Source organism: Scomber japonicus, chromosome 11 (genome assembly GCF_027409825.1).
Source record: "Scomber japonicus isolate fScoJap1 chromosome 11, fScoJap1.pri, whole genome shotgun sequence".
NCBI lineage: Eukaryota > Metazoa > Chordata > Actinopteri > Scombriformes > Scombridae > Scomber > Scomber japonicus.
Genome location: NC_070588.1, coordinates 7,866,151 through 7,880,556, shown reverse-complemented (window position 1 = coordinate 7,880,556; position 14,406 = coordinate 7,866,151). Strand labels below are relative to the sequence as shown.

The 14,406-nt window shown below is 38.7% G+C and overlaps 1 protein-coding gene across 2 annotated transcripts in view; it reads left to right on the top strand.

Annotated features, from left to right (window-relative positions):
* tmeff2a (transmembrane protein with EGF-like and two follistatin-like domains 2a) overlaps positions 1-14,406 on the top strand; it is a 118,976-nt gene that overhangs the window by 38,800 nt on the left and 65,770 nt on the right. For both annotated transcript variants that reach the window (XM_053329213.1, XM_053329214.1), the window contains exon 3: positions 9,348-9,477. In XM_053329213.1, the coding sequence (XP_053185188.1) occupies positions 9,348-9,477 (130 nt within the window). The remainder of the gene's footprint in view (positions 1-9,347; positions 9,478-14,406) is intronic.

Below are 14,406 nucleotides of genomic sequence, written 5' to 3'. Positions count from 1 at the left end.
CCATCAGGGATAAAGAAATCTAAGTCTATGTACTGGATCTGGCTCCACACATTACAGGTTTTACTGTTTTTCAATACAGGTATACTGACATGAGATTCCAGTGGAATCCACACTGTTCTCAAACATTAATCTAAGGCAGTAAAGAGTTTATGCACATTTCCAGATCTATACATATATATTTTTTACTATTCTTTCTACTGGAATACATTTTTTATAAAACCATATTTATCTTATAATAATGACTAGCCCCTTTATGAAGTCCCTCAGTTCAGCCTCTGTCTGAAACTGGCTGAAAGTATATAAAAATATATTTTTCATCCTATTTCAGCTCAATTAATATCAATGTAATCAATATTTAGTGATTCCTTACACATCATGGCTTACTTACTTACTTACTGTTCATTAATATATATATATTTTTGTTTTTTATCACACTAATTGAGTCATGAGCCTTAATTTAAACTTTTTAAAACTACTTTTTTAACTATTTATATTTTAACAAAGGTTACAACAGGAAACCTAAAAAAGAAATAAAATTGCTTGTGTGTGTGTTTTATGAAGCACTTGAGTGGCAGGATGTTACTGCATTTTTTGTTCAAATTAATTTTTTGCACCTTGAAGCATGTGGTGCTAGTCTTGCTGTCATTTTTGGGCTTGCAGACTCGACACCTTTCCTCCTCTTGTCCCCTAGCAGCAAACGATGAAGATGATAATTACTTTATCAGTTTGAAATGTATAGAAGTTTTTTGCACACCCTGCATACCCTGACTCTCACACTCTCACACACACACACACACACACACACACACACACACACACACACACACACACACACACACACCTGCTGCGTCCCCTTCCAGGACCGGTTGCAGTTCTTGGCAGGTGCGGCTTTCTCTCAATGTTGGATGTCACAAGTGCTCTACCTGATGAGAGATGTGTTCCAGAGCTTCATTATTCTGCTCTTATTGTTCATCTTTTCAACCTCGGAGAGAGTGCAGATGCATAATATTGGTCTGACTAAACGCAGGGACCCTTTTATATCTGTTGCCCATCTTCCTCGAGTGTGTGCTTGTGTTCGGGGGGACTGTAGAAGGCTTATAGAGCACATTGTCAAACATCAACATTGTATCTCATTTTTAAAGAAAGCAAAACAGTTTCTATCTAAATTTGATATTTTTACCCTTTTAGCCTCCATTCTCACTGCTGGCTGAAATTGACCTCAACAGTATGTGTGTAATATAAACATGTTAAATTAATAATTTTCCATGTACATGTTTATTATACTAATTAAGCCCAGCAGAAAAGATATTATGCTCAAATTAGTACTAAACATATTAAACTTTTAAACAGGTTAATTTGACCCACAATATAACATACTGGACAAAGCCAACAAGCTATGGAAGAAGCATAAACAACAATCTCAGCAACAAAGGGGGGTTGGGACGGCCATTTGTTGGCATAAGTGATTATCTGACAGTCTTCATGAAGAGGAAGTAGAGGTAAAAGTGTTCAGAGTTCTGGTGGTTTTTGACTTTCAGGGAACATTTCTTTCATACATTTCCATCAAGTTTTGGACCATTGACTAAGTTTAACATCGATATCCGACGCCATAACAGAACAAAGATAACATGAAAAATCACAAAAACCAAAAGAAGACCAGCAGTACGAATAAAGTTCAACTTGCTTATCAAATTGCCTTAAATTAAAATGCTTCTGTCAGGGAGCTGCATAGTTATCTGTTCCCACAAAATATTTCACTTTGTAGATTTCCTTTTGAGATATCACGCTTTGCTTCTTCAGATCTTGACTCATACTTCCATTTTTTTGCATCTAAACTTTTCATCTAAATTAATCATATCTAACATTCACTTTTAAATAAAGACGAGTGGATCTTTTTTACAATTTCGTAAGAACAAGTCTAAAAGTCTGCAGTATTCCACTTCAAACCCAGTTATCATCAGACTTTATTTTTTTTTACAGTTGATGTCTCACTTCAGAATGGCACCCTCTGTTCTTTGCACACATACCTCAGTGTGACTTCTATCTAAACAATTCACAGGATGTCTGACTAATTGTTGGTGGGAATGATTATTCTTTTTGTATATTTGGAGTTTGCAGGATTTGAGCGGAGTGGAGCTGTATTGGTTGGATGGATGAGTCATTTGTTTTCTCGCTTATTGATGCTGATATCTTGTCATGTTTGCTCTTGCTGCATTTCGCAGAGCTCTACCCCTCAAATTGGCATGCTCCTTCTCTCCGCTACATAGTCACGCACTGATGCGTGCACTTGCCTTCACTTTGCATCTCTCCTCTCCTTTGTCTCCCACTCATATGGATTCCTCTCGTGTGGCTTCTTTTGTGCATGGCTGTTCTCCAACATTGTTCTCCTCCTTCCTGCTGTTGCGATTGTCATATTGCCCCTCAACACTTAAACTTTTTTTCACATTTCAATCTCGTCCTTCTTACCTCCTCTACCTCTTCACCCTTAGCCCTCCCTGCATCTCCCTTCATCTGTCTTCCCTTCCTCCCTCATTGTACTCCTCCTCCTCCTCCTCATACCTGCTTTTTCATTCTGTTTTCCCTGTACTTTCCTCTCCCACCACCTGTCTTTGTTCCACCCCTGTCAGGCAGCAGCATTATGTCGGACACTCAGTGAAGTCAGCACTGGGTGCTGCTGTAGAGCCACAGAATGAATGATGATGGTTCTGCTTGTTTTGCTAGGTTGTTGTGTGTTGTGACCTCGTAAGGTGCGGCGCCTTTTTTGTACCGAAATGGTGGATGCATCGGTTGCATTATCCGTGTGTGTGTATGTGTGTGTGATGCACCGATCCCAGGCAGGCAGGTAGGGAGACAACAGGTCCTGGCTGCAGTCCCAAAGCTTAGTTTTTGGAACTCAGTTGAAGGGAGTTGAGGGTAGGCAGAACCACAGCAGCCCCTGCAGGAGGTTTGTGGAAACTATATTTCTTATGACAAAAAATCTAGTGACTGGGAAGGGATTTGAAATGGCTTGGATGGAGACTAGAAACTGGCTGAGTATTCTAAACATGCTGCTACTATAGAGCAGAAATCTATGGCCAGGTGCATCTGTACTTAAGTCTACCTGCATGAATATGCAGGCATTCTTCCTTTTATTTTTTTAATAACCCGGGACCATCAATAGCTCTGCCGTCGCTGTGTTCATGGTTAAGATACCACGCCACTGTCCAGATTTTGTCACAGCAGAGGTGCGGGGCAGTGTCTGCGACTTCTGCAAAGCCCGAGCCAGCGGGCACATAAGGCCGTGCCATATGGCCCTGGCCACTGGCCCCCACTTCCCTGTCTGCAGAGAGTTGTGGCGGATCAAATTCTCTCACCTTCTGTCTCATTCACCCCCCCACCCATTAACATAACGACTTATACTCCCAAATCTTTCTTCACATGAGAACTACCCTATCGCTCACACACATTTGTCCTTTTTCATTTACATTTAGCTGACAGTCATCTGCACTGACTCCCAGTAAAGTGCAACAATCTGACGAAGCTTAAATTTTTCAGAGTGCCAATATCACACGCTACTGGTTAGGAAGGGAAAAGATCAAAGCCTCAGCAGCCTGACAAAGGCTATAACAAGAACGCCTTTGTCTCTATTATGGTCATGTGCTGTGTAAAGAAGCGCTGTGTGAAGAAATACTAAGCTAGGAACAAGTTTTGAAATCCATAACCTCAACTCACTCTTTTCCTCACTCTCTTGTCACATTAAGAGTCCCAGATGAATAAATATGAGCTGTGCAGATAAGTGTCAACTTTATTTCAAGAAGACAGGTTGAGGATTGGTTGAAAAACGGAAGAAGAAAAGTCAGTCAAGATGTCACTCACTTTGGGTCTGCATCACCGAAAATATGAATAAAATATGAAAGGGACGCACACAGCATGTTTTAAGAGGCCCAGAAGACACTAGATCTTCCTTTGTACCTATGTGTGAGTATTTGTGGATGAGACTGTAATTTGTACACAGCTGCAGCATGTGTCTTGCACCTCCTCTCAGGGAGACGGAGGTTTTAAATCCCCCATCCTCTCATCATTTCTCTCCTTTCCGCAGGGTGAGAGCCAAATACTGGGGAAGATCAAGAGATGGGGGTGGGTGGGTGGGTGGGTGGGTGAGGGGGGTTTCACGGAAAAGAAGGCACTCTTAAAAGACACCCGCAGGGTTCTGCCGGGCAGCTTTCCCTTCCGTTGCATCATGCCTGGCATAAAGTGAGAGTCCCCAGGTTAAGAAAAGCCTGAGCCAGATGGGAGAGAGTGTCAGAGGGAGGGAGACAGAGGGAAGGATAGAGGATGGCAAAAAGCGCGGGCCCTGCAGTAAGCTATTCCAAGCGCCTTTGTGGGGTTGCCATTTTTTCATTCTCTCTCTCGCTCTCCTTTGAGGGGATTTTCTATCTCTCTCCCTCTTTCTGTCTGTGTCCCCATTTCTTCTTTTTCTTGTTCTTTTTTATTTTATGATGTTCTTTTTTCCCCCCTGTATGCTTCAGTTTCTTCAGGCACTGTGGTTCTTTCTTATCGTGCCAAGTTTGTTGAGCCAGGGCTCCCTCTCTCTCTTTCTCTCTCTTTCTCTCCCCTCCTGGCCCATCTACATCTGACTTCTATATTTTTCTTTTACTTTTACCACCCCTCAGTCTTCTGTCTCACTCTTGCCCATTTCCTCTGACTTCTCTCCCCTTATCACAATTTCACTCATCATGTTTGCCTTTAGTCTTCTATACAGCCTCTTTCCTTCCTGATTCTCAGTCCCTTTGATCAAGAGCCAGTGTGCAGTTTCTCTTTCCATCCTTTACTCCTCCCACTCCTTTTACTGTCCTTTGTGTCTATTCTGCTGTCTTTTCCTCCTCAGCTTAAAAGCAGTGTTCACACTTGATCGTTATGATGCTCCTGGGCTCTCGAATCAATGGTGTGGATGTTTTTTGCACTTCTCCTTGCAGCCATCAGACCATATGTGTGTGTGTGTTTGTGTGTGTGTGTGTAGCATCCACAACAAGACAGCTAAATGTAAAAAAGCAGCTTATGTGAAAATTATGTGTCCAAACTGGTGGTTTCGGGTCATTTTTTAAAATAAAGATCTCCATCCACACTGACATGCCTACATAACAAAATAGCTAGCAGCAAACAAAAACATTTACAACAATCTGGTGAGGAGCTGGACAGACAGTGCCTGGTCTCTCTGTTTAGTCTCAGCTGATTAAATCTGTCTTTTCTGTCCCCTCCTCTTCGGTCTTCTTTTCTTCTGTGATCACCTATACACTCAGCAACAGAACAAGCACAAAATAATGCTTCATCATGGCTCGTGAAGCTACCTGTTAACCAGGTAAAGAGTCATTGTTACACTGATGCACTGACCAAATCTCTATTTTATGAATGATAAGTTGTTGAAGATGTGAATTCATGGCATATTTAGCTATTTTTTTTCAGATTGAAAGAAATTAAAGTAAAGGTAATTTTATGAACAAATATGAAAATGTATGACCAGAATGACACATCACCATTAGGTTGATAAGCACAGTGTAAAACTTTGGGTGACTTTTTGACATTAAAGAGATTGTGTATAAAGGGAAGCTTTAGTCTATCCCATTTCAGACTGTAGACAATCATTATGTTATACTGCTCTCTGTTGTACTATTTAACATTTTGGATTTGACCTTTGTGGGATTTTTTTCTCTTAACCCAAATTGCTTGTTTATGAATTTACTCATTTAAATTAAATCTGTCTCACAAAATCAACATGAATATAAGTTGATGGTAATAGCCATGATGTGTGATCTGCTATACTGACATTTACAAAGATATGTTAGAGACAAAAAGCTGACTTCATACTTTCCTGACACATGGCTCCCCAACCAGTTTTCCAAAAGTTCTGTTTTCCCCATCCACACTAAAATATAAAGCTAGTGTTTTCAGACGTATCCACTCTGGAGACTAAAATAAAAAAGCTTAGTTTTTTAGGTGAGAAAAACACTGGCACACTGTAGGTATATCATGTGCCTGCACACATGCATATGTGCTAATATCTTACCATAGTCCCGTCCAATAGTGAGAGCCGTGTAGTGTTCTGTGAAGGCGCAGACAGATGATTTGGTCTGCAGAGAGCAGATTCCAGGTCAGGACATGAGAGACTTATAGCGAACCAGAAGAGGAGACAAAGAGCCATGAGCTCCTTAGCCTCGCTCCTGTGGGGACTCTCAAGCGAGCCTGTTGTCCTTGTGATGTCACACCCCGCAGAAACACATTTTCACACGTTGCCCATTTTTCAGCACTTTTAAATTTAATCAGGTTATGGGGCTGTGACTATGGAGCAGCCATTTTTCTGGACCTCTGATAACCGTTCCTTTCCCCTGCGGAATAGTGGAGAATATTTCTCAATTGAATAATGACATTTGTTATTCCTGTGGCGTGTCGTAGTCGAATCAATATCAAATCAAATGAATATATCTCCTCTGCCGCCAAAAAAAATTGAAACTAAGACTCAGTGCTATAGTACCATCAGTCATCTGAAAAATCTAGAGTTGCTCCGTAGCCAACAACCCATGTGGGGAAATGAATGAGTAATGTTCTTCTGTACTGTAGCAGCTATATTGCTCAGTGCCCTTGAGCAAGTCACTTAACCTCCTACTGCTTCAGTGGAACAACAACAGAGGAATGAGCAACAGTACATACTGGCCATTTTTCTGAAGATACGTGCAGTACAAATATGACCCTTTAATAAAAAGAAAATATGTGCTGCCAATCCTTGCAAAACATCAGAATTATTTCAGAAACTCAAGGGCTGAGCAATTTCCACAAGCTGTGCACTTTCTGTGTTGAATGAAATTAAAGCCTCTGAAAACTTCAAATCAAGGATTAATCTCTAACATGAAATATTCATGGATAAATAAGCAACATCAAAGTTAAAGAAAAGCAGTTTTAGGTATTATTTATTAAGCTTTAGGCTTACAAATTAAACTATTCTATTTCATCAGGACTTTGCTGGTGTGTTTTGATCAGGTTTAATTGACAAAGTCATCAACTGTCATCAGACCTTGATTTAAATATTGATAATTGGTGCACATACTGTACTTATGTGACACTGGCTTTTCCCCACTGAAACAGGTGATGTCACTTATGATGTCTCAGTTCAAATGAGTGAGAATAGCACAGCGAGAAAGTGTAGCTCTAACATAAGCAGAAATGAGTGTGTTTATGTAGGATCCCATCACTCATAGTTAGAAGATAATACTTTATCATGTGACATTTTCAGCTCATTGTGATGATATGTCACTTCTATTATTATACAGTGCTGATTAGTTACATTTTCTTCTGTTATTACATCTAAATGTGGATGTGTACACCCCTTGTTTTTTGACCATGTAGTGGACTTAAAGTTTTTTCAATTTCCAAACTAATTAATAAATCTGTCAAACTGCCAAATGTGATAAATTGTCCTTTATCTGTTATTTTCAACATATTGTAATTACTATGTACTTCTGCAGCAAAGCGTCTCCTTGGTATTTTTCATTTTAATTTACAACCTATTTTGCCGTTATTGTCTAATCATAATCTAATACAGTAGGTCCATATTTTACCAAGAATGAAAATATACATACAAATATGTAATAAATTTCATGCAAAAGATATGCTTAGCAGCTTATGCTATGCACAGCCTAGCAAGAAAAGCACATCAACTATCTGCACTCCCTTGATTTACCACGTATTTGTCTGCAGCTGTGCATGAAATAAGAATTTTTATTATATTGTGACTTTTGAGACTTTTTTTCTCTCTCTTTTTTGTAATATATGTAATAGATGTGGGGTTTTTTGCAGTTCAAAGTTTGAACCAGGCACAATTTTAAACCCCCATGAACCATTAAATTTGCACATGAAGGGCCTCCAGTGGTGTCTGTCAATGGGGACTTTGAACAACAGCTCTCTTTTAATGTATTTTCATGTGTCATTTATTTATGTATTACACAGCCATACCCCAAAAAATTGACAAATACAGCTTGAGTGACAGGATCTCTGTGAGTGAAGAGGGGGGAAAAGGAAGCTGTTTGATTTCAAACAAAAAGGTATTGCGTTATTGACACACAGAGCTCTGAAAGACTGAGAGAAGTTTTGTGTGTTTGAGTCGGAGTTGCATTTTTATTTTTATTTTCCTTTTTGTTAAGATTCAAGGTTCAGTTTTATTGTCAATACACATTATATGATTACACAATGAAATGAATATGTAGGCTAAGCATTGTATTTATTCACTATTGATTTCTTATTGATCTTACTTAATAAGATATTCCATATTTTCTAATTTTAATATTTGAAAAGGAAGCAAACAGGCAAACAAGTGGCATTAATGAACCAGAACCAGGTTTAACCCAAGTAGGTTTGTACATACAAGGGTGTTGTGATGAGTAACGGTCAAAAATATGCACACAATTAAATAATCCTAAATAATATATAAAAGAAACACGAATAAAGTGAAAAAATAATGACGAGTAATGTTTAAATCTTCAAATTGTAAACAGTATATTTAGTGTGCAATTAATAATAATGATGAAAGTAATAATTATAATGCACCGTGTTAGATCAAAAATCACAAATGTGCAAATGTAAGATAATGTGAAATGGAGTTAACCCTCATCTTACTAACATACAATGAATGATTAAATTGGAGGTATAAAGAGAACTGGATACAGCATCAGAGGCGGGGCCCCATTCATTCCTATGAAATTTACTCAGTGAAGCCAAAAAATCCACTTCCTGAAAACATTCTTCACACGCTCTGTGGGTCGAATGCGTCCACGGAGCATGCTCACTAGAGACTTCTGTGGGCTGAGACCGCTAACTTCCGGTTTAGCCCTCGGGCTAACTTTAATAGGAATAAGATTATTCAGTCATGCAGCTCTTCTAGACTTCCAGAATGTGATTCCACTGAATGGATCAAATTCTGATAGTGAAACGAATCATTTCACGGGGGTTGTGATACTCAAAAAAATCTATCTGCCGATTTACAGACGTCTCTTTCATCATTTTAAGTCTATTGGAAAAAGTCATTTTGGGCCCAATGGCATCACGTGATGTTGTAGTTAATCGGTTTGTCCGCTATGTCAAATTGGCTTCAAAGCCCAGCACTCTTCCTGGGGGCTTGGATTAAACACTTAGCAGTGTCAAGTTGTACTTACACTAAGACAATGGCATCTATTCAGAAAATGTGAATGTGGAACGAACACAAGTTTTATTTGTGGATATGAGATGAGTTGAATATGACCTCCTCTCCTTTTTGTATGCCCCAGTTTTTGTCTGTTCTCTTCTTTCTTCTAACATCCTCTTCTCTTTTCTCCCCTCTCCAGTGCAATAATGACTATGCCCCAGTGTGCGGCTCCAACAATCAGAACTACCAGAACGAGTGTTTCCTGCGCAGGGACGCCTGTAAGCAGCAGTCTGAAGTACTTATTATGTCAGAAGGCGCCTGTCCTGCCGGTATGTACATTTATACTAGGTGCAAAGATACACACACACATACACACACACGTAAAATTCCCTCTCACACACAGAGTAGCACTGATACAAACACACCCACAGTACTCACTCAGCATACACACATACACACAAACAGACTTGCGTGATGTAAAATACTCCAGAGAGGAGGTAACATTTACTATACAGACTGTAAACATGCAGACGATACAAAGCAAATGTAGAGCTTGCAGGCTAGATGTTAACCTAATTCATTTCAACACTGTAAATAGTGGTACACTTTTTATGCGTAAATATTATAATCATCAATATATGCAAATGCTTCCAATAGATGGTGTTCAGTAATTACCAAGTGAGGCATTACTTCAAAGGAATTAGAAAAAACACATGAACATTTTTCGCTAGAGGTGACAGACTGACGTAATTTTCCCAAGTTTAAAGCAACAAGCACGACTACAAGGAGAGTGACATGCATTCTCACTGAACAGATGAAGATTTCATCATAGCCATACAATGTCTTCACAAGAAATTGGAAACAGCATTTGGCCGAGGGGCCTGTTGAGCAACAAGTTAATTATACAGCTTTCTTTTTTTTTTTCTCTTTTTTTTTAAAAATATGATGGATTAAACAGAAATTAAAAGAAAACTTGACAGCTTTGACCTTTCATTATATAATGTTCAAATAAATGTCAAAATGCATAACATGTAAATAATTCTGCATGTGCCAAATTGTCATCGGGAGTTACTGTAACACTGTTGCCAAGAGGCATGCTCAGTAAAGCAGAAAATTGAATGACTGAATCACACATCATCTTGATGGCCACTTCATTTTTTTCGGGATTGTGTTGAAATTTATCCTTGTATCTTCTTCAAATGGTAATTGATTACGTAAACGATCCAGTGAAGCTCTTACTGTATGACTAATGCATTAGACCCATTACCTTTTTTCTCCCAAATTTAGCCAATTCTCACATTTACAGATTGGATATTAAATTTAAATATGCTTCTCGACAATTGAATTTCACTGAATATTTTGTATTTTTCTCAAGACCTATGTTTTGGTTGAGGTTCATTCAATCAATTCACTGACTGGAGAAACCTTACAGTGATAGCACAGTTGGTCGGTCAGTTGGTTGAAGACTAAAGTATGTCCTCAAATATTGCGTTCATGGACTGATCACCACCATCAGTTTTCTTCTTGTGCCATCATGAAAAAAAAATTGGGGTTTTGACCAAGTACTAATGACATGCTCATCCACCTCAACTTTCTATTTAGTTCCATTTAGCTAATATTAGCATGCTTACACTGTGTCGTAGCTGGATGCAATGTGAGCGAACTTCAACGACAAAAATACATCGATTGCTCTGTTTTCTACTGGAATGTCTTGAGTGCAGAACTTTTGTTGGACACCCTGTTTCCATTTACCTTCTGCCACTCGCGTTGAATGTGCATCATAGAGGGGAACAGCTGATTCATTTAATTGACACATGCTACGTTATCGCTATGATACATCCTCATTTCACTGTAAAAACCTAAATAAGTTAGCAGCTAGCTGGAGGGAGATCACCCTTTTCTGTTTTTCTGTTTAAAAAGTACAAACAGAAGTAGCAAGTATTCACCCATCTTTTATATGAATGGTTGTCTTCAGTCTGATCTTAGGTGCACAGCTAACCATAACCCTAACCCTTCATGATGTGTTAAATCAACCAGTTTGTACTCCACAGAGGCAGACTCCCTTCTGCTTCACATTAAGTGCTGATTATGTTCTGTATTGTGTTTTTCTTTTTCTTATATTTTTCAAGGACTCCATGTTTTCTTGAAGATTATACTTAATATGTAGGGAATACATCCATTTTTAAACAACCATTTTTTAAAGAAATTGTTTTCTTTTCATTTCATTGGTAGTATTGCCTATTTTTTCATCATTTCTTATGGCTGGTAAGGAAAAAGCACTTGGTATAATTATGTAACATAATTGGGATTACTGAATTCTGATATAGTTTGGTGTTTAAGCTGCTGAGTGGGCGTCTTTAGTCGGAAAAGGTCAGCCACTTCATTAGCTGTGTAGTGGAGACCAGTAGTGCCACTCAGAGTGTGCAGAATTATATAGTTAAAGATTCTAGCTCATAATAGGTTTGGGAATTGTTACAATAATTCAGTCTATATGCAGAAGTAGAACTACATTTGCATCTTGATGACTGAATATAAGCTGTGACTGTTTTAAAAAAGACATATCGTTGCCAGTGTACAACATCTGTTAACCATTTAACACCCAGTTTCTTGTATAGTGAGACTGAAAATGACCAAAATTAGTAAAAACACTATATTACACATAGTTGCTCTAAGCACATACGAAAGCACACATATCAGAACATCGATGAGTTCAACAAACCATTCCCTGACGCCCGTAAAGGAATTCTTTCTGAATCTCCCAATTATTGAGTCATGTTTTGAAGAACGTGCTTCGTTGTGAATGAACAAATCAGCTGGCAAGGCTGGATGTGTCCGAGGCATATGTGAGTCACTGCTTAAGCTAATAGCGTGGGCTTGATTTGAGCAGTAGCTGACTCACTTACCCCCCATGACAGGCAGCCGGTAGAAGTCCATTAAAAGGTCCCTGAATGGACACAGCCCAGCAGAGGGAACATGTATAAATTGAGGTGAAAATCTCACTGCAGTAACAGTCGTACTGTCTGTGTGCCAATGAGAGGTTTGCAGAGTCACATGAAATGTCCAGCCGTTCTCTAAATTGCTTGTTTGTGAGTTGTGTGTGAGGTCCTGTTCAAGACATGTGATAGTGTAAGCCAGTGTGTGTGATATGGATTTCGGTATCTTTTGAATTAGAAAAGGATAAAGACTCTTTTCTTCAATCCAACAAGCAAGACTTTTGAGAACTTAATGCATAGTTCAAACAAGGATGTTTTTGTGGTGCTGTATTCTGACAACCAGACCGTGACAGTGGCTCTATATGCTCTCCTCTGTCTCGTGTTACACTCAGATGTACTTTGGCATTTATCCAGAACAAGGACACAGTAAACAACTGTACTTCAGTGTGAATGTAATTCTGCAATGGCAGGATGCATTACATACCAGTGTGAGTTTACTCACTCGGTTTCTCGTAAAGTGGTGTTTATTTTGCATGCTGCATTTCAACACTTCCCTTAAATATGTAATTTTGTGTCTACAATTAACTCTAGTATGTACTTAAATTTCAGTGGGGAACAGTGATAATCAGTTATAGAGACATAGCATGCACAAAAAAAAAGCCTTCTTATTTTTTTATGCTGGCTCTTCATGCAGCCCCTCAGTTCAGCCTCTGTCTGAAACAGGCTGTTTTCATCTCCGGTCTGTTTAATGACCCATACACTCAGAAATATCGGAGAAGACACAGAAAACAAGCTTCTGTAACCAAATGACACAAAGGAAAGACCAATTCCATTCCAAAAAAGAAAGTTAAAAGGTATAAAATCATTAATGAGAGGTGCAAAGTGGTGTTATAAGCATCTATGATAGACTGTAAAGCTTGCATCAGAGCCAGTTTAAAGCCCAGAGTTGCTGCTTATGGTCTTTTCCATTTGAAGCCATGATCTTCCAAATAAGGTTTGCAGGGTTTTTCCTTTCACGCTCTGAAAACACTTCCCGCTAAATCAGACCAAAGCCTAACTTATCGGGTACACTGAGCAGTGGAGACTTATTCTATCAAAATAATACAATAGCTATCGTTGTCATAGTAACATTAAACTACTGAAGTATTGCAACAACAGTTCAACTCAGTGCAAGTCACAGAACCGGGAAGTGAACACTTATCAATTCTTCACTGCTGTCAATAAGCTATAAAGACTGTTGGTCTTCTTTTTAAAGGATCAATAATTTCCAAAAATACCACTAGTAGCCACTTTAGATGGCCTGAATTAGATCATAATGACTAGCTGAAAAATGTATTTATTTAATATTTTATAAGAGAAGTAGATGCTGTTTTAATGGGAGTCTATTGCAGCCAGGGAATTTTTGGAGCCATCATCTAGTGGCCGTCAGTGGTATTGCAATTTAACCCTTATATACTGTTCAGGGTCTAATTTTCCCCAGAAAAAAACATAAAGCTTTTCTTTAAGCCAGAAATTTGACGATATATCTTAATATGACCAAGAATATACAAAAATGGAAATATTTTACAACTTTCTAAACATGAAGGGACCAAAAGTCAATATAAAAATAATTTCAAGCCGTGGTTTTCGCAGCTTTTTTTTCTTTGAAGGATCATGACCTCACAGCAGAGTTGTTGCGCTAACTTCATCACACATACAGACACAAACAATAAGGTTTTGGTTCACCATGAGCCTCGAGAACACTTTCCGTGCTCCTTGGCATAAATTCAACAAGTATGTGGAACTCTACTTGAGGGATAAACAACTTATTCCAAAATATATTCATTTTTTTAAAGATGGTGGTAGAAATTATAACAAGTTGTCATAAACTCACTTGGGTTGAGATCCGGCACCACACACTGTAATAAAGAAAGTAAAGAATTGATCTATAATGTGTGGTAACATTCTCTGTGAATGAATGACTAATCAACAGTCATACTGTGAGCATTGTTGAGCTCTATTTTCAGTAGCTTCTGAAAGGCTAACTTCAGCCAGAAAATAGCTTTCCCAGGAGGAGGTGGATAAGTTCTCAGGTGAAAAAGTTTCAAATGCTTGTGTCTCATTTGGACGTTAAACAAACAAACTTGCTGTGTGGGAGCTTTCTTACATAACCGAGTGTTACACACAAACCTTTCATGTGGAGAAGCATGGCAGGCAGCTACTTTGGAAGTGTTTCCTCTCTGCTCTCTCACCACTTAGGCATTTAGTTGAGACTCTAAGCTAAGCTAACTTAAATTGAGCAGCAGTAGGAATATGCTAAAATTATCTTGAATACCAGCGATATGA